Raw genomic sequence first — 21,939 nt, 5'->3', positions numbered from 1 at the left:
ATTGTCAGGAGATTAATTCATTAACATTTGTAAAGTCCTTAGAAGAGTGCCTGGCACATAATAAGAATGCAATAAAGACAAGGGTTACTAAGTTACAATAAATAAAATTATAATAGTCTATATTATGCAGATTATTCACATCACAATTTTTAATAGTCTAGGGCACAGGCATTAATCCTGTTTGCCTGCATCTGTTTAGGAAGATGGTGTCCTTAGACTCATGAAACTCTGTCCAGCAAGTGAATTCTTCATATCGTCCATGATAATTCACCTGGTTATAAATACTAAGTGAGTAAGAACATAGTGAATTCTTTGGGAAGCTCTTGGAGCATGTCAAGTTTTATTTTTAATGTTTAAAACACCAATTGTTAGGGCTTAGGGAATGTGGTGGGTAAATAACAGAAGTAAATAAATATTTCCATTTTGTGCTCATTCAATCAGGAGAGCAGGACACTTTGCTAGATTTGTGAAAATAATACGTAAATATTTTATGTGATTTAGTAAATTTTTAGAGTTTAAAATTTACTCATGTTTGTAGAAGTGTGAATTGTTTCAAACACAAAGAGAACTTTAAAGAATGATATAAACTTTTTCATGCATTACTTCATTTTGACAAATCTGTGTTGCCATATAGACTATGTTTCAAATTTTAAAACAAGATTTATAAATGCACTTGAAACCCTTGGGGATCCTCCTGATTCCATGGCAATCCATCACCGTACCTGTGTTCCTCCCATGTCAGAAGAAACCATGATTCTCATGTGAAATAATTCATGAAAATATGTACTATTTGTTGTATTTTTAAGAATTCTGTAAATGGTATATTGTAACTATTTTGTGACTATTTTTTCATTATCCTTCTATTTTTTAAATGAACTTTATTGAACTATAATTTACATGAAATAAAATGCACTCGTGTATACAATTTTTTAAAGTTTTTAAAATTTATTTATTTTAGAGAGAGAGAGTGAGTGAGTGGAGGCTGGGGTGGAGGGAAAGGGAGAGAGAATCTTAAGCAGATTCCATGCTGAGCATAGAGCCTCACTTGGGGCTCAGTCTCACAACCCTGAGATCATGACCTGAACTGAAATACAGGGGGGCCTTGGTGGCTCATTCAGTTAAGTGTCCAGCTCTTGGTTTTGCCTCAGGTCATGGTATCATGGGTTCTGAGATCAAGCCGCCTGTAGGATTCTGCACTCAGTGGGAAGTCTGCTTGAAGATTCTCTCCCTCTGCTCCTCTTCCCACTTATGCACTCGCATGGTCTCTCTCTCTCTCTCTTTCTCTGAAATAAATAAATAGATCTTAAAAAAAGAACATTAGATTTTTAATTTCTCTTAGATAAATGCCTAGGAGTGGAAATGCTGGGTAAAATGATAATATGGTCTTATGTTTAACTTTATAAGAAGTTACAAAACTTTTTTCAAAAGTGGCTGCCATTTATTTCCAGTTCCAACTGTTCTAAATCCTCTCCAAGATGCCTTGATATGACCAGTCATTTTAATTTTAATCATTCTAATGGTAGGATTATCTCATTCTGATTTTAATTTGCATTTCCTTGACGACTAATGATGTTGAGCACCTTTTCATGTATTGGCCATTTGTGTGAGTGTGTGTGTGTGTGTGTGTATGTGGCGGGGGTGGGGTGGGTGTATGTGTATCATTCTGTAAATATACATGTGTTCTGGATACAAGTCTCCTGTGACATTCTCCCAGCCTGTGGTTTGACCTTTCATTTTTTTTTTTTTTAAGATTTTATTTATTTGACAGACAGAGATCACAAATAAGCAGAGAAGCAGGCAGAGAGAGAGGAGGAAGCAGGTTCCCTGCCAAGCAGAGAGTCCAACGTGGGGCTTGATCCCAGGACCCTGGGATCATGACCTGAGCCGAAGGCAGAGGCTTTAACCCACTGAGCCACCCAGGCACCCCCGACCTTTCATTTTCTTAATAGTGCCTTTTGAAGAACAGAAAGTTATACTTTTGATGAAGAACAATTTATTTTTATATTACATTTCATTTTTTGTACTCCAAGAAATCTTTGCTTATCCCAAGGTAATAAGGATATTTTTTAGTTTCTTTTCTATAAGCTTTATAGTTTTAATTATTATATTTAGGTTTGTATTACATTTCAATTTAATTTTTGTATTTGTTAAATGAGATAGAGATAAAAATTGTTTTTTCCAAATGGACATTATTGGAAAGATACTCTTTTCCCTTTGAATTACCTTGTCATCTTTGTTGAAAAACAACTGATCAGATATGTGAGGATTTATTTTTGACTTTCTATTTTTTCTTTTAATGAAAACACTGTATATCTATAGTGTAAATCATTAAACTGTATTCTACTTAAAATTTATTTTCACTATTCTAGTCTTTGCATCATTTCTATATAGCTGCAAAACCAGCCTATCAATTTCTAGAAAAGAAAAGCCTTATGGTATTAAGATTGCTATTTCAGGGTCACCTAGGTGGTGCAGTCCATTAGGCATATGAAACTTGGTTTGGCTCAGGTTATGATCTCAGGGTTGTGAGAGTGAGCCCTGGGTCAGGGTCCACACTTAGCATATGTGAGGAGAACTGATATCTTAGCAATGTTGAGTTTTTGAGTTCATGGAAATGTATTTAAAAAATTATTTGAATATTCTTTAATTCTTCTCATCAATCTAATTTCTGGTATACAGATCCTGTACGTATTTTGTTAAATTTATTCTTAAGTATGTTTATAGATGCTATTCCTAATGGTATTTTTAATAAAATTTCCTGTTGTTCATTGATCATATGTAGAAATAAAATTGATCTTTGTATCTTGATCTTATATCTTGTAGCCTTTTTAAAGCTATTATCATACTTAGCAGCTCTTTTTAAAAATAGATTTCTCAAGGATTTCCTTGCACATAATTATACCTTCTACTCACATAGACAGTTTTGTTTCTTCCTTTAGAAACCTTATTTCTTTTGTTTCCTTTTCTTGTCTTATTGTAATGGCTAGGAACACCAGTACAATGTAGAATAGAAGTTGTGAGAGTGGGGATTTTTGCCATTTTCTTGATCTTGGAGTGAGAGCCTTTAATATTTCACTATTAAGTATGATATTAGCTCTAGTTTTTTTTTTTTTTTTGTAGCTGCCCTTAATCAGTTTTTTAAATTAATTTATTTACTAAAGATTTTGTTTTAATTTATTCGAGAGAGAGAGAAAGAGGGAGAGAGAGAGAGCATAAGAGGGGAGAAGGTCAGAGGGAGAAGCAGACTCCCGGCAGAGCTGGGAGCCCCATGCAGGACTCGATCCTGGGACCTTGGATCACGACCTGAGCCAAAGGCAGTGGCTTAACCAACTGAGTGACCCAGGTGCCCCCTTAATCAGTTTTAGAAGCTACTTTCAACACTTTGAATGTCATTGCATTGTCTTTTGGTTTACATTATTTCTGAATAGAAGCCAGCAAACTTTCTTATCTTTGAACCCCTGAATGGGATTATTTTCTTTGTTGCCTTTAAAATTTTTATCTTTATCATCCACTCATAGTAACTTGATTATGATATGCAGCTCCCATTCTTGCTAAACATGGTCTCAGGCACAGTAATTACACTTTCACTATATTTACCTGTAATATGGGACTTTGCAAAACTTAAAAGATTTTGTAAGGATTAGTTGGGATGATGTATATAAAAGTATTCTAAAAAGTTTAAAATTTACTACAATAAATTTCCAATTCAAGAATACTTTCAGTGAAAATTAAAATAGAAACATAGTATTATTAACAGGAGAATAATGATTTTTGTTACCTTATATTAAGTTATAGTTTTATTTTCAAATGACTGTATTGCAGACACTGATTCAGAATATGCAGTTTAAATGTCCAAAATCAAAATCTCCTGACTTGTTGTCCAAATCACATTTATGTTACTTGTGCACATGTCTGTCTATTCATTTTAGTCCAGAAATTCCTTGAGAATGCTCAAATCATTTGTGAAAAAAATAGACTGTCTTATTTAGCAGAAGTTGATATAACTGCCATCATTTTCAGTAAGTGCATGTGAAACATACACAAGTGCATGACATACAGATATGGCACTAATATCAAAAAGTACAATACAACCTAAAAATGAGATGCATTATCTTGCTGATGAACATTACACACTGACCAATCTGGATGAAAGACTAACTTTGCAGAGTTCATTGTACTTTTATGAAACACTTTCCTATGAGCAATCTATTCCTCAGAACATCTTTGTGAGCTGGTAGATGTTTGACTCCTGCTTCCACACGAAAACTCTATGCACGGTTATGAAGTCATTCAACCTGAAATATTACTTGTCCTAAAAAGGCCATCTGTTTTGCCATGATTATGGTTTATAAGCTTTTATTTCATATTTACACTTTTTCATACCATTCAGTTGGGAATTTCAGGTCATTTTGTGTCCCAGGCTTCGTCAAAACTTTCATGTGAGTTTTCTGAAAGTTGGCCATGAAATGGACTTGCCACAATAATGCCATGGACTTGTAGGATGCATACTTTGCTGAACTTAAATTCCATTTCTAAAATCTAGTGTTTGGTACCAGATGTGGAGAATGAATCACCATCTTTTTATGAAGAGGGAAAGCTTTAATTAGCTTTTTTCAAAAGACTTATTATACATCTCACCTATAAACTGAGAGAAGAAAATTATGCGTTTTAAAGCGGGATGAAAGTAGAGGTGATACCCACAGCTGCTGTCGTCTCTGGCAAACCATTCTGAGAGGCTCCAGTTTCATTTGGTTCAGATGAAACATATGTTGCTCATTTATTGTACATGTGCTTCAACGTATTTTGACAAATCGGATCTAAAAATGTTACAGATGTTCCTCATTATTCTAATTTGCACTTAGTAGCAATAGACAGCTATAGAATGTGTCTGTATACTGGCTGTTTCACAATATAATTAAGAGAAAATTTAGCTATCATTAATATATGTGAGTTTTGATTCAATTTTAGGTATAGTTTTGTGATAAAGCTAGGGAGTGATACACATTCAATAGGTGTTCTAATTTTTTTTTCTGTGAAGACAAAGATTTTTTTTAACAGGTTTTAAGTAATTTCAGGTGGAGATGAAATTATTCTGATCTTAATGTCTTTTAGAGATTTGCTATTCAATATATGGCCTGAGATGAGACAGCAGTATTATAACCAGAAGTTAAGAATCTCAGGTCCGACCCTAGACCTACCAAAACAGAGTCTGCACATTAACACAATCTCCAGGTGATGTGTGTACACATTAGAGTTTGACTGGCACTGTTTTGTAAGAGGTCTTATATTAAACCTCTGCTTTGTACACACACATATGCATATACACATGGGTCAAACCTGAAACCCTACGCTGTACACATCTGTTTTATACAAATGTTGTAAAGAGTGGGCCGGCCTGTCAATTGACCTGCTTATTTTCTTATTATTTAATACATTAAAAAGTAACCTCACGAGTACTTTCCAAAAGCTGTCTGTCTTTCGTGAATACAAAAACCCATATTCATAAGTATTGACTCACCACACTTTTTCATGAACTGATACATGAAGGAAATTGAAGAACTTCTACTCCAACTTAAATCTTTTAGAATTCTCATTTTTTACTGTTTTCTGTAATTTCTATAGAATAAAGTCAGAACAATAGTGGATTTCATTATTACACTGCTTTGCCAAGAAAAACAACAGACAGGACTGCTTATAAGATTAAGGAATTTAATTACTTGGGTAATAAATTTGATTTTCAAATATCTTACTACTGATGGTCACCTTGGGAAATAGGTATATGTTAATTAAATATATTATACTTTAGTACTATATTGTATTTATATATAATTTACTGCATTATATTAGTTAAGGTAATTATCAATTATATCTCATATGTGATATAAAATAAAATTTAGACTTACAAGGACCTCTGAAATCATGATGCAAAGTAACTCAATTCCTTAAAATTTAATTTTATTGGCCATCACATTTCCTATATGTATATGCCAGCAGAAAGAAGCATAAGGTATAATTCTTTTTTTTTTAAGATTTTATTTATTTATTTGACAGAGATCACAGGTAGGCAGAGAGGCAGGTAGAGAGAGAGAGGAGGAAGCAGGCTCCCTGCTGAGCAGAGAGCCCGATGCAGGGCTCGATCCCAGGACCCTGGGAACATGACCTGAGCCGAAGGCAGAGGCTTTAACCCACTGAGCCACCCAGGCACCCCATACTTCTTATTATAGAAGAAATATAATAATTGATACTATTTCATTTTATGATCCTTAATTGAAATCTATAATGAAATAATTTCATGTAGTTCAAAACTTAGTACATTGTCACTATCAAACAAAAAGGAATTTGAAATATATTAAGAAAAAAATCTCTAATTTGCTACGACTTGGTTAATTTCTTTGTTTATAGTTTCCACGAAGTGCACTCCTCTATGATCAATCTTGGGAGATGAAAAAAGATCCTTTTATATAATCTATTCAGAAATTTCTGTTGGCACCACAATAGCACATCATTAGTTTACAAGTTTGCCATACATCATATATTTCTGCTGAAAAGACCTTTCAAAACTATCAATACTATGTTGAGTAGACATCTAATAGACAAATACTTTGATAACCATGTATTTAATGCTACAGCACAGTGGTACAGCTTGTCCTGAAAAAGGTACAAATGTACTCTGTAGCTTTGTATGAGCAATCACACTGTTTCATTTTTCTTTTTGTTTTTCCAGCTAAAGATCACAATGCAACTAAATAGCCCTAAGTGTCCCCGAAGAGCTACTGTGTGTTGTATAAAGGCTGAGTAATCCCGGCAGTGTCAAGGGGTTACTGTTCAGCTGTTGGAGATCATGAGATGATATCTCAGCACTCATAAAACAGAGGAATCAAAACACAGGGGTGTACATGGAAGTGTACAGATCGTTATGACAGTCCTGGAAGTTATCCACAAGGAACGTTAACACCTTGGAGGCCAAAATAACACGACCGAATCAACATTTACAACTTTTGTTCAAGATTCAATCTAGTATGTGGGGAAAATTTACATGGAAACATTCATGCTAATATAATGATAATTTTCTATTTGGCTCATTCCAAAGATACGGAAGACTTAAAAAAATCTCTGGGATCTCTTCTCTTAAACATTTTAAATGCATATTTATTCTGTACAAAAAAATGACTACCCTGAATTATCTATTTCCTAGAATTATTCGTAAAATGTCAATCCATTTAGTAAGGCACAGTAACAGAAACACAAAGATTTCTTTAAGGTTACACATTTCAAATCAGAAGAGTGAGGGGGAAATTTTGGCCCCTGGGATTTGAAAATGTCTTCCAGTTGTAATCTTTGGTCTGGATATTTACATGGTGGTCTCTTCCCATTCAAGCTCAACATCACCTATAACATAAAGTAACATGTCACAAAAGAGAACTGAAACTACCAGTTCAAAAGATTTAAGTGTTTCATAGCAAAAACAGAGCGCAGATACAGAGGCTCTTACCTTACCTTGGATTAGAGAGAAATAATAAAAATTTGCTATAAGCACTAATCAAGCTTCTAAAACATTTTCATCTAAAACATTAAATTTAATTAAATTTATGTTCCTGGTACACTAGTAAATTGGTACATGATGCCTCTGTTTACCTTCCATGGCATCCAAAGAGTCCATCTTCTGAAGTGCTGAATAGTTAACAAAACAGAGGGGCTGATTACTTCCTTTACTTGATAAAAGATCCAGAATGCACTGGTATAAAAAGATATACTGTGCCTAGACACCAAAGAAAGAGTGGTTAAATAAATGGGTGGGGTGGATTTTTTAAAAATTATTTTTTCTTATAAGAGGAGCTATGTTGTTACAGTGAAAAGTAAGACTGAATTTAAAAATGTTAAATAGCTAAATGAGAAGCACAGAATTTACCATCTATATAAATGATTTTGTACCATTTCAAACATCAGGTTTTCTAAATTCCTATGGCTTCTTGTAGCTTCAATTTTTTTTTTTAATACTTATCATTAAACCCCATGCTAATTTGTTCTTGCTTGCTGTGATTACAAAAAGGTGGCAAATTAGGTTATTTAAATCTGTTTATGAATTTCCTTTTTCTTGTTAGGTCTAAATGACTAATTTTCCTTATAAACAGTTTTCTTGTTAGAATGATTAGAATGGCTACTGGAATGCAGATGATTCATTTGCTTTCACTATCTATGAGTGAGCACATTTACACACCATCAGCATATTTAAAATATGTTTGACAATTCTGTTAATCACCTGATAGTTGGCCTACTCAATGTCAAGTATCTGGTCTTTATTTGTATACGAGGCAGGTGATCACTGAAATAGCCAAACACCCATGCCCCAGACAAGGACTCCTAACGTTTCATCTGAATTAGGCTAAATTAGGCTAAATTAGGCTAAATTCAGTATCATCTAGGTTCTTTCAGTTTTTTCAGTATAACTCAATAACCTGTTAGCATTTCTGACTTCGGACTTTCCCAAAGTTCTTAAGGTTAAGTCATAGAAAATCACCCTCCTTTTTACAAAGGAAACATAACTGATGTTAAAGGAACATAATCCAATATTTATACTCTACATATTACCTATTATTTATGTACGTATGTATATTGACGATTTAAATAGGATGTCCTCCAAAGTGACCATCTTCAGAACTCTATGTTCATATCCATTTTTACTGTATCTCAAAACCTTTTTGGAACTCCTCTACTGAAACTGTCTTCAGAAACTGTTGGTCATTGTTACGAATATCTATTTCTTTATGAATTACAAAATGCTTCCACAAACATCTCCTAAACAGAATGTCAGTTCTGGGAGGGCGGAATCCTGTCACATTCATGACTCCATTCCCATTACCTGTAATAGTGCCTGGCATGTAGTAGTTATGTAACAAATGTTTGTTGACTCAGTATCATTTAATTCTCACAACTAGCCAACCTTTACCATTTAAGGAAGGATTTCATTTGGAGAACATTTAGAAGTCACTAGGGATTAAGTTTTGTCAGCGAGTGGGCGATCAAGTTACATGATTCAATTTTGGTAAGAAATGAGGTGTCGTTATACAGGAATGAAAATCCTGTCGAAATTGCTAGTAAAGTACTTCTCATGATAGTTCTGAAAAAAAGTGTATTCAAATACATGTCACACGGTGAGTAACATCCTTGGCAGAAATATATGGACCCAATATAATTTCTTTAAAAACAACAATCATTTGAATTGATGCGTTTTGGTAGTTCTTACAAAATCACATTTGAATTTGAAGTCACATTTGATATGTGATGCTTCAGACTGTCCCGATCTCATTTTCTCCACTGGAAAGAAAGATAGGTTTAAACTCTGCCAGCAGGCCAGGCTGATTTCCAAAGGGCAGGACTGTATTTTCCAAGATCCCTCTTGCCATGATGTGTTATTGCCAAGCAGGCAGTGGAGAGCTCAATTCTAGTTCCTGCCTTAGATAATCATGGTACCTGAAGAATAGAACTTGTCTGATGTTTAGCTTCCTCATCTGGAGGATCATAACACCTATGTTGTGATATTTAAAGGACTTACTATATGTAAAGTGCCTGGCAAAAAACTAGGCAGCCTAAGTATATTAGCTTTTTTTTTTCCTTCTACCCTGAGACTTCTACATCAGTAAATTTCTAGGAAAACCAGAGCAGGACAGGGACTCATCCAGATTAATCTTTATTTGATTATTATTTGATTATTATTTGATATTTGATCCCTAATGACTTAGAGGACTTATTTGAGGGTCCGATAGCTGCTCAGGATGTTATCTCACTGAGGACTGTTCTCTCAGAAAGTTCTTGGGGCGACTATGAACTGTTTTTTGGTAGACAGTGAAAGAGCTCCATGTTCTCTGCTGGGTCTGGGCCATGCCCCCAGAGCGGAGTTGTAGTGGTAATATATTCTGAGGTTCCCACCACCTCGCCCCTGCCCATGGCTACTGTAATGTGCTGAGACCGCATTCTTCATCCAAATGGCAATCACTCCCAAGTGCAACAGAGGAAAGTAAGAAACCACTCTTGTGCAAGGCAATCCTGGTTTGCAAGGGCTGGAGCCAAGGACTGTGGTCATTTTCCTTTTTATCATCAAAGAGAAAAGATGGTAATGAGCAAAACCTCTGGGAAGGAAATCAGGTGAAAGAGAGCTTCTGAGTAGCCGCTTTTCAGCAAGGAGGGAATCCAGCAGAATTCTGTCAGATAGTTACTGCACATTGGGGTGGGACTGTGTGTTTGGTGCTTTAGTACTTTCTCTTATTTAATACTGACCATAAGCATGTAAGAAGTATAACATGATGATTTTACAAAAGAGAAAAAACTCAAAGTGACTAATTAAACAAGTCAAAGCGGCTAATTAAACAAGTCCAACAATTAATTCAGCAGCAGAGCTGGAATTGTAACTCTGTTCTCTGACTTCAAAAGTCATGTTCTTTTCCTCCCCTACCCAACTAGCTTGGGCTGGTTAGAAAAGAATAATATACGAAGTTGAGAGCATATATTGTGTACTAAATTGTGTGAAATTACTAACAGGCATTCTTGAACACACTGTTTACCAAGTTCAGTTCCATAAAATTATAGAGCTTGGCAAAACAGTTTCAACTTTTATTCCCTGAAGAGTGATTCTAGTTTCTAGAAGGAAACAAGATCCCGATCTGTCCCACCCTCTATCCTATCCAAATCTTGATCAATGTCAAGAACACTGAGTACCTGTGAGCACGAGTAATCTAGGGACATGGGAGGAGAAACATTAGCTTTCTGCTTATTCTTACTGTTAACAAAAATAAGAAAGAATTTGGGTTTTAATAATGGTTCATAAATAGTTGGATTGATATTGGAACCCTTATAATTGAGAACAAGCTACCTAATTTGTGGGCCCACTGCAAAATGAAAATGAGAGTGTCCTCCCTCAAAAATTATTAAAGATTTTCAAGACAGTGAGAGCAAACACTAGGTGCAGTGCCCTATTGAATATGGGGCCTGTAAGATTGTGCAGGCTGTACTGTACACCCAGGAAGTCAACCCTGGTCACAAGTTATCTTCCATTTCTGAAGTATCCTAAGGGAAGAGTGATACTTCACTCCTTTGTCCCCCTTCAACATATAGGGGAATGGATATGGATTCCATTACCTAGTTTTACCTAATCATCACAAAATTGCTGTGGCTTAAAAAGATTCCTACAAAGAGACCATGGATTGAAGGTAGTATTTATCATGTGAGCCCAGATGAATGACAAGGAAACGGCAGGGCTGATGTTCTTTGTGCTTCTAGAATAAAACTTATAACCATTCTATGAGGTTAAAAACAACCATGTAAGGAAATCTGACAAAAATCTAGATCATTTTTTTTAAAAATCATAAATAATTTATAATATATATTTATAATATATAATATATATTAACTAATATACATTTAAAACCACTATTGAAACAGAATTATCTCATGCTAAGGATCATTATCTTAATGATAATATGAAGGCATCACAATTAGCAAGATTTCAAAATATTGCTTATTTGATCTTTATCTGATATCTTTGATTTCTCATTTTGTACATATGCATTTTATAATTTATGTAATTGTTCAATCTACATTTAAAAATAAATATAGATTAATTGGAATTGAATGCCTAAGCATTCTTCCTGAGAGGAATGTGCAGTCCACAAAGTTTAAATGTCTCTGGTCTAGAGCAGCATCTTTCTAATAATATTAGTGTTCCCCTATATGACATTATAGGTTCTGAGGTCAAAAGAGGTTCAAGGATTTCACAATCATTTAATTTTGGGAAATAATGTTCATAAGGGCTCTGGCTCTATAACTGTCAATGTACAATCACATAGAGGCTTTAGGAAATTCCAAGATCAGTTTAACTTCTTTTCAAACTTATTTAGCAAAGAACCTGTTTTCTCACACCTTTAACAACTGTGATGGTGCATGTGTTTTCTAGTAGGTATGGCAGAAAATACTATTACAGCAGATCTAGATATTTACTGTGAGAAAACTTCCATTTGAAGAATATAGAAATATCAATCCAAATATACAGAGAAAAATCTTACATATTATATTTAGACAGACTCTGGCTTGAATTTTGGTTCTGAAATGTTAATTGTATAATCTTGAAATATCACTTAAATTCTTTGGATGGAATATCTGCTTCCCTATTTCTAAAGCAAAGCCAAAAATACCTAGTCTGTTGATTAGTTTTATTGACACTGCTTTACAAATAAAAGATTAAGATAATACATGTATAGGATTATCATAGAAGGTGGAACTCTCTAGACACCCACTGTAAGTTTTTGTCTCATTACCATTATACTATGTGATTTTTTTAATGAAGAAAAATCTATATATTTTATAAATGTTTTTGCCTTTAAACCAAAACAACAAAACAAAAAACTCCCAGGGAGTTAGCGAGTAAGATGCTATGACAACTGTTTTGAGTACTAACATACAAAGGGATAAATACAGACATGTGAAATATATAGAACCCCATAACAGTCAATATCTTAAGCTTCTCCCAAATATAACATTTAGCATGTTTATAAAAGAAAATGATCTGATTCATTTCTTAAGTTTCCCAAATTTGCCAAATACTAAGGACATCAATTTTTCAATTGCTTTCTATATGCCTATCAGTATAAACAAGATAGGATGAGCAAGCAGTAACAGTACTGAGGGGTGACTACCCCACGTGGGATGCCCTCCCCCAACCTCCTCCCCTCTAGGGGTTTATTATGTAGAAAAAGTATCTGCTCTGCAAACAAAGTTTCAAGTCCATGCCCAATCAGACTGCTGCTACTAAGATCCTCCCTTGTAGAAATTGCAGAGCTGACCCTGAACACAGTTCAGCTGTCTTACCAGGTTCTGTACCATGCACATTCTTTCACTTCTCAGTTCAGCTACTAATCCATATATATCCACAAAATCGTGGTCATTTATATGTTGTGTCAAGTGGTCCAGAGCAATAAAAACTCCAGTTCTTCCAACTCCAGCACTGTGGGAGGAATAAGATTATACAAACATTGTTCATCATGTTGATAGTGATGAAGAAAGAGAACTGCAAACTATGGTAGTAATACACTCTAAACAGGTCCTTTTCTTACTTGGAGGAACTTTTTTTGGAGTGTCTTTAGATTTGTATTGTTACCGAGACTGTCTAGATAGATCAAGATGATTAACATTAGCACTCTATCAAATGTCTGAGGTTTTGTTTTGTCTGGTTATTTTTTCCAGTTGAACTTTTCCTCTTCTTTCATGTTATAAGGGAGATAGTTGGAGAAGTATAGAGAAGAGTTTAAAAAAAAAAACTGTTGAAAATTCTTGGGGCGCCTAGGTGGCTCAGTCAGTTAAGTGTTTTTGGTTTAAGGTCATGATCCCAGGTTCTCTGCTCAGCAGGGAGTCTGCTTGCCCCTCTCCTTTCGCCCCTCCCCCCAGTGCTCTCCTTCGCTCACTTTCTCTCTCTCAAATAAATAAATACAGTCTTTTAAAAAATTGTTGAGAATTCTTAACACCAGAAACTTTTTATTGAACATATTTCTGGTTACCAATAGAAATGCTAAACATTAAAAACATCCTACTATTTAGCCCTATAGCATTTCTCTCTATCTTATTGGTAATCTCTTGTGTGTTCTTTTCACTTTCTTTTCTTAGATTTTTTTTTTTTTACTTCCTATAGATAATAAAATTGAAAAGCTATTTCCTTTAAAAAAAATTAGTTTAATACCCAGGGACAAGCAAGTATGTGCTCCATAGAAACTGTGAATTGAAAAACTTGACAAGATTTATGCAGAAATTCCCATTAGAAGGACAAGAATCTTGGTATTTGAATGGTTAACCTAGGAAGTAAATATAAAAAGAACAACAAAAGATGTTTGGCAGGTCACCTGGTCTTATAAATGTTACTTTGAACAACATAAAAATGCCATTTTGTAGGTAAAAAATAGTTGAATATTAGCAATATCTCATGATTCAACCATGTAAGAAATAATGAGCATTTCAATGTAAATTCGATTATGGCAACACATGCACACATATGTTGAACAGTGGAATCTGTCATGACATCATTCAACATACCTTGAGTGTCAGAGCCTGTCCTAGGCATATGGGGTACAGCTGTGAACAATAGCACAGAGTCCCTGAACTTATGGAGGTTACTCTCTAGAGGACAGAGAAGGGCAGTGCATAGCTAAGTAAGCACGCATAGAATGTGACTGGCGGTAAAAAGTGCCACAAAGAAAGATAAATCAGGTTAAGGAGAAGGCATCTCTGATTATGTAATATTTGAAAAGAAACTTGCGTAAGAGAGCCCACAGCTGGGTCTTTGGGAGGGGAGCACGTAGCACAGGGGAGGGGGGGAGAAGAGATTTGAGTGGCATGGGTTCTATGTGCTAGAAGAAGAGCCGGGAGCCCAGATGGGCAGAGTGCAGTGGGGAGGTGAGGGGGGTGAGGCATCAGAGTGTGCTGCAGGGCTGCAAGTGGAACTTGGGAAGAGCAGAGTCAAGGATGACTCCACGGTTTTGGCGCCACTCAGAAAGGATCTGCCTGCCATTTACCAAGATGCAGGTTGAGAAGCAGGAGTGAGTTTGGAGACTGAATCAACCATTCTGTTTTAGACACATCACATTTTCAGAGTTTTGTGGTCATTTAGGTTGTCACATCAAATTAGTAGTTAAATGTATGTCTGAGTTGAGGTGAGAAGTTGGAGTTAGAATAAAAATTCAGTAGACAGTTTTAAATGATGCTAAAAGAGAATTATTAACATGAGCATGCTTTTTTCTGAACTCTCTTATCCATTTCAATCACAAAGAAGGAGATTCTCTCTCTTTGATTATGGATTGGAGTATAGTTGACACACAGTGTGACAGTAGTTTCAGGGGTGCAACATAGTGATTTGACAAGTCTATGCATTTTGCTGTTTATTACAGTGTAGCTACTCTCTGCTCTCTACTCTGAGGCTACAAAGGTAGCCTTAGGTCCTTTTCTAATAGACTTCCCTGTCAGTGGCACTGTATGTGCAAGATACAGAGAAGCTGAAGGCAGCTACTGTCCATTAAAGGTTTTAATCATCAATGACCCAGCTTAAAAGCAATCATCAACTTTAGAAGAAAACTCTTACACTATTTACACTATATATTATTCTGTTGAAAAATGTTACGTAGAAGAAGGAGAAATGGAATTGGGAGGGTAAAAATAACACTTTAACTTTTTGTTCTATATACTTTTTAAATCTAAGCATTATTTAGATATTTTATAATTGAATCTAAGCATTTATGTATTACCCTTATAATTTTAAAAAATCCAGAATATTCCTGGAAAATATATAATCTAAACTACATGGTGAGTTTTTTTCCTCTAAATAAGAGTAAAAATTTGGATGGATTGATATTTTCTTACATCTTTAACCACATTAATTATCGTATTTATGTTAGAAAAATTATCAACTAATTATTAGACTTATTATAATTAATAATGTATTAATTATTAATGTGACTAAGATACTATTACTTAAATTTTTATTGTAGTAAAGGATACATAACATAAAATTACCATTTTAAGGATTTTTAAGTACACACATCTAAGTTGGTGTTAAGCACATTCACAACGCTGTGTAACTGTCACCACCATCCATTTCTAGAACTTTTTCATCATCCCAAATAGACATTCTCATTAAACAACTAATTAGACAATGTACCCATTAAATAACAACCATCCTTCTCTCTCTCCCTTGAGTCCCTGGTAACCACAATTCTACTTTCTGTCTCTATGAATTTACCCATTCTAGGTATCTCCTGTAAGCTAAATCATAAAATAGTGTATTATTACCTACTTTTTCTCTGGTTTACAAACCAATTATCGAAGAGACTCAAGTTGAGACTTATTTAAGTGTATTATGTTAGAAAACAATCAAAGCCATCTGTTCAGAAAAAACTCTGAATTCTAAACAATCTTGAGTTCTATTTCTTAGAGTGTTAAATACCAATTAAAAGAAAGTGGAGAAAAACTTCAATTTATAGTTATATTCCCTTAAGTATGTCCAAAGATCTAGTCAAAGGAAGACATGTGTGTAGCTAAAATTTGTAAAAATTGTTGTCATACTTGGGTTGGTCACTTAATTTGGTCTTTAAATTTTGTTTTCTTTTATTCTTTACAACTCAAATCCAAAAATTTTCTTTTATGAAAAAAATTTAAATTATGATAGTAGGCTAATGCCAATTGACATAATAAAGGATCAGATGTTTATCTGTAAAATTCTTAATATCCTGCTCTCACACACACACACACACACACACACATCAATAGAGGGGCTACTATTAAAAAAAAAATTTGAAGACTTTCCTTTGAGAGGCATAATCCAGTCAAGAGTTCAAAAAGATTCCCTTACCAGTAAGATACTTTCCCTTGCTTTTAGACACCTTCACTACTCATTTTATTTTTGCCATCTAACCTTTTATAAAGTTAAAATTTGATCCATTATAACCAGTAAAACATCTGAAAACTGGAAATTGGAATGAACTACATTAACATTCTGCCAGAAAATAATCAACAGTATCATGATAATAAAAGGACAACATTGACTTTAAAGACCATATCTAGTGTTTCATATAGGTTCTGGAAGTATCTTCCTTACCTGCAGTGAACAATCATGGGTGTGGTGTCATGCGCTCTGCTTGCTCGAACCAATTTTACAAAGTGAACTAGAGGGGCACTGTTTTCAGGGACCCCGTGCTCAGGCCAAGCAGTAAAGTTACACTGTCGAACAGTCATGCAATCTCCATGCTAGGTAGCGTGACAGATTAAAGAAGCATGACATAATTATTAAAGTATCATGAGGAAGGTTTAAGGCAGCTGACATCCTACCTTTTGAAGGTGATCTTTTAAAAAAATGACTATTTACCAAACAGAGGAACCTGTTTTTCATGATCTCCTGCAAGACAGATCTTCTATGATTGTTACAATAAAGGAAGTTGCCTTCCAGTATGAATGGAAAGAGTAAAAAAACTTGCAAACAGATGATAATATAGAGTGTTTATATTCAAATGTAGTGTAATATTTGGTAGCACAAGAATAGGAGATTTTAAAATAATTTTGATCCAAAATTAAACACATTCACCTATTATTCAAAACACAAGTAATGAGTGTCTGATAATGTCAGAAAGTATAAAGATCCTTGTGCCATTTTCTGTCTGTATAGGCATTGATACGAACTGATAAAGTTGGGATCCCATAGTCTATCTTCAGCATCAGTTCTGGATTAAATAGAAAATCAAACTATTAAAATGAAGAGATGACTGATTAGAGAAATTCCTGTTTTAAGGAATTTAACATTTTTCACTTTATAGTTTCTTCATCAAAGAAAAACCTAATGATCTATTATTTCCTTCTTTTTTTTTCTCTTGTCTACCTAAGAATTTGATGTTCATTGGTTAATATAAACTTTAACCATAAGATTTGGAATTAAACACAGTGACCTAGATACTGAAGTCAGTTATCAAAAATTTCTGTTTAGAAAATAAGAGGAAAACACTGTTGAATATAAAGGTATTGTAGCAAGGGACAGTTCTAGAAATTAATTTTACTTTTAGACAGAGCACTCATATCTACTATTGTGTTCCCCTCCCCTCCCTTTGTTTTACCCTTTCAATTTTCAGATCCCTGATGGTCCAATCTATTTGTACATCCTCCATTAGCTTTGTAATCACTATATCTCCAAAGACGGTAACTGGTTTGTTGTCCTCTGGCCAATACTGATGGCATCTGATCTGCATTCAGAGAAAATCACCAGTCATAAGAACCATTGTTATATGGATCTATATATCACAGTTATTGCTACTAAGTTAAAACTGCCTTATAGATGTCCAGGTTTTGATGACTCACAGTATTAGCAGAAATTGTCACACATATATTAAGACAATTGTAAAATAACATCTTGTGAACAGATTTTCAAATAACTTACCCTCCCTTTTTCAAAACACTGTGTTAGCATTACTAATGTTTTTGCTCTGGTTTCCCATACCATTCTCCAAAAATCCCCAACTGTTCCTGGTAATGGACCTTGAGTGGCAATAAATTCATTTGGACATAAGTAGCCCTAGAAGGATATAATTACAATATTAAATCAACATTTATATATACAGTATTTTTTAGTTTTTGAGCAATAGATAAAAATGCAATAATTGTAAAATATCTAATAGAATGTGGAATTCACCCACAATATCACTATCCAGAATGAAATGCCATTAACATTTTGGTCAATTTCTTTACAGTATTAAAATATGTACATTTCTCCATTGAAATAATATTTATGAGTTCCTACTGTGTGCCAAGCACTGTCCTAGGAACTGGGGATTCATCACTGACAAAAAACACTAAAATTCCATTCTTAGTTATTTTATATTCTCTATATTTATACAAATAAATATACTGATATTTATTTTATATTATCTATTTATTACATATTAGGGAAGATAGACATTAAGTCCATTAATAAGTCTGTTAAATAAGCAAATTACATAGAACCTTTAAAAGAGGTAAGTGTTATGAGAGAGGATTTTCAGAAAATTTGATGTTCAGAAAAGACTCACTGATGACATCTAAGGAAAGACTTGAAGAAGTAAGGCAGTAGGCTCTGCAGGATTTGGGGGCCAGTGTTCCTGGTAGAAAGTCAAGTATAACATTAAAGAAAAAAAAACGTGCCTAGAATTTTCTATGAACACTAAATGGCTAGAGTGGAGTAAATGAGGAGCGGACAGGTATAGAAGATAACAGAAGAAAGAACAGAGGAGGGAGGATAGGATGCTTTAGGTCCTAGCAGATAATTACAAGACTTTGGTTTTCACTCAGGATGATCTAGAAAGCTGTTGGAAGGTTTTAAATATATAGAGTGTATTGTTTAACTCTGGTTTCTGAGAGAAGACCAGCCTATATGGGTTAAAAGTGAAAGGAGAATAGCTAGAAGGTTATTGCAACGATACAACCAAGGGGTTAGTTAGGGTGATAACAGGGGGGATGGTGAGAAGCAAAAGGATCTGGATATACTTTGAAGACAGAGTCAAAAGAATTTGCTGATGGACTGGATATTGGGTATTAAAATCAGTAAAAATTTTAAAGGAAGGTTGGGAAGACTTTGGGATATGCAGGTTTGAAGGGAAAATTAGGAATTCATTACAGACCCGTTAAACTTGAAATCCTTGTTAGATATTCAAGTGGGAATATTATGGAGGCAATTGGGTATATGAGTTTGGAATTCAAGAAGAAATCCAAACTGGAGACATAAATTTGAAAGTAATCAGGCAACCCACGGAATGGGAGAAAATATTTGCAAATGATAGTATAGACAAAAGGTGGATATCCAGGATCTATAAAGAACTTCTCAAACTCAACACACACAAAACCGATAATCATATCAAAAAATGGACAGAAGATATGAACAGACAGTTCTCCAATGAAGACATACAAATGGCTATCAGACACATGAAAAAATGTTCATCATCACTAGCCATCAGGGAGAGTCAAATTAAAACCACATTGAGATACCACCTTACACCAGTTAGAATGGCCAAAATTAGCAAGACAGGAAACAACGTGTGTTGGAGAGGATGTGGAGAAAGGGGAACCCTCTTACACTGTTGGTGGGAATGCAAGCTGGTGCAGCCACTTTGGAGAACAGTGTGGAAATTCCTCAAGAAATTAAAAATAGAGCTTCCCTATGACCCTGCAATTGCACTACTAGGTATTTACCCCAAAGATACAGGTGTAGTGAAAAGAAGGGCCATCTGTACCCCAAAGTTTATAGCAGCAATGGCCACGGTCGCCAAACTGTGGAAAGAACCAAAATGCCCTTCAATGGAGGAATGGATAAGGAAGATGGGGTCCATATACACTATGGAGTATTATGCCTCCATCAGAAAGGATGAATACCCAACTTTTGCAGCAACATGGACGGGACTGGAAGAGATTATGCTGAGTGAAATAAGTTAAGCAGAGAGAGTCAATTATCATATGGTTTCACTAATTTACGGAGCATAACTAATAACATGGAGGACATGGGGAGATGGAGAGGAGAAGGGAGTTGAGGGAAATTGGAAGGGGGGTTGAACCATGAGATACTATGGACTCTGAAAAACAACCTGAGGGTTGTGAAGGGGGGTGGTGGGAGGTTGGGGGAGCCAGGTAGTGGGTATTAAGGAGGGCATGTATTGCATGGAGCACTGGGTGTGGTGCAAAAACAATGAATACTGTTACGCTGAAAAGAAATTAAAAAAAAAAAAAAGGAAGTAATCACCACACAGTTAAAGCACAAGACTAGATAAAATTATCAAGGAAATGAATTCGGAAAGGAAGAGTAAATTCAAGGATTGGGCTCTAGATAATACAGGTGTTTGGTGGTGAAGGAGAAAACAGAAAACCAACCACACTGAGATGAAAGAGTCAGAGCTGTAGATGGAAAATTGAGAGAATGATGTTCTGGATGCCAGAAGAAGAAAGTATTTCAAGGATGAGGACAATTAACAGGAATCAATTTATAAAATTTTCTCCTGGTCATCTGCATTTCCCTTTCTCAGGGACTAAATGTCCTTTGGCACTATAATATTCTATCAACGTGGGAACAACTATGATATTTCTGATGTTATTACAGCTCCTTTGCATCATGGCCTTTAATCTTTAACTTCTAATTACGGTAAAAATCTCTCAGGTTAAAGTAATATCAGGCATAGGGTGTGATGCCTTTCTCTTGTTCTATTATGTTTTCATTGTTAATTCTCTTGAAAACCTTTCTAAACTCATTTGTAAAGTTAGTGGTTGTTTACAGGGACGCAGCATCTCTTTCCCTCCCTACCTCTCTCCCATAGTTCTTCCATCATCAAACTGTTCCAAGCTCTCTGTGAATCCTAGCTATGCATAGGAGTGCAATTCTTAAGGACAGCTGAGGGCAGAGAGGTAAAGTTAAATTAACCTAGTTACAGACCCTGACCTGGAGTTTCCCAGTCTTAAAGGATATCCCTCAGATGTACTTATAGTGTATCACTTCTCCCTTTTCCTCTCCCAGACTTGAGTTCTTTTGCTTTTCCATCTGAAGACTAGTTATTCTGTTTTCTTCCCTGCCTCCCATTATGGTTCTCTTCCCTTTTTCCTCTAGCACTGGGACATATAGGAATCCAGAATCCATTTGTAGATGGCCTCTGTCTTTTGCTCCTGGAAAAAGTGTTCATGAACTTTCAGATAGAGGTGTCATGGAACAAAACGGGGGAGGTGGAGGGAATTGATACATCCGACCTTTCTTTCTGAGAAGTTTTCACTCTTTCTGAGGGAAGATTGCCCGAATTTGGGGATGGGAAAGTAAGGGCCATTATGGTACCTTGGCTTTTCTATTTCCATCTATTTCTGGAATTCCAAGCAAAGGAGATTTACCTAAAGGCCAAGAGCAGCAATATCCTTCCACTCCAATTCTGAAATCTGCCTTAACTTACATTAAGATGTTTTCCATCTGGGCCTGCTTCCTATGCAGCTCAGTAATGATTATGCATATCATTACGTATGGGTCATAGTGACTTTGTTGTAAGATTTATTATATTACAATGTCACTTGATTATAGCAGGATATATATATATATTCAGAATCCTTAGTTTTATTGCTCACCCTACATTATCATCATCTTATAGCTGCTTCCTGACAACCAGGATCTATAAAGAACTATTTAAAGGGAGCACTGGGTGTTCATGAATATTCCTTTGTTTATGTAAATCTGTTTGGTTTAGTTACACCTACTAAAACTGTCAGTTTCCTTTCTAATCATATTCATACCCTATACTGTCACCCTATATCTGGTTGAACATTAGAGAATGTGAGTTATTCTTTTGTACCTACTTATTAGTGAATAAAAATGGTACAAACAAGAGATACAACCATTTGTCCTTGCCCTGTTCTGTAGTATCACAAAAC

At 35.1% G+C, this 21,939-nt stretch overlaps 1 protein-coding gene and 1 long non-coding RNA gene across 4 annotated transcripts in view; one reads left to right on the top strand and one right to left on the bottom strand.

Moving 5' to 3' along the window:
* Nucleotides 1-21,939, top strand: part of LOC125107048 (uncharacterized) — an 88,145-nt gene that overhangs the window by 18,496 nt on the left and 47,710 nt on the right. The gene's annotated exons all lie outside the window — the stretch shown is intronic.
* Nucleotides 6,178-21,939, bottom strand: part of PTPRQ (protein tyrosine phosphatase receptor type Q) — a 196,395-nt gene continuing 180,633 nt past the window's right edge. The window contains exons 39-44 of the mRNA XM_047741655.1: nucleotides 17,954-18,088; nucleotides 17,634-17,759; nucleotides 16,628-16,776; nucleotides 12,859-12,994; nucleotides 7,636-7,759; nucleotides 6,178-7,389 (exon numbers count right to left, since the gene is read on the bottom strand). Coding sequence (XP_047597611.1) covers nucleotides 7,352-7,389; nucleotides 7,636-7,759; nucleotides 12,859-12,994; nucleotides 16,628-16,776; nucleotides 17,634-17,759; nucleotides 17,954-18,088 — 708 coding nt within the window. The 3' untranslated portion in view covers nucleotides 6,178-7,351. The remainder of the gene's footprint in view (nucleotides 7,390-7,635; nucleotides 7,760-12,858; nucleotides 12,995-16,627; nucleotides 16,777-17,633; nucleotides 17,760-17,953; nucleotides 18,089-21,939) is intronic.

Source organism: Lutra lutra, chromosome 8 (assembly GCF_902655055.1).
Source record: "Lutra lutra chromosome 8, mLutLut1.2, whole genome shotgun sequence".
NCBI classification, from domain to species: domain Eukaryota; kingdom Metazoa; phylum Chordata; class Mammalia; order Carnivora; family Mustelidae; genus Lutra; species Lutra lutra.
The sequence above is the reverse complement of the archived record's forward strand: the minus strand, read 5'-3'. Positions and strand labels throughout refer to the sequence as shown.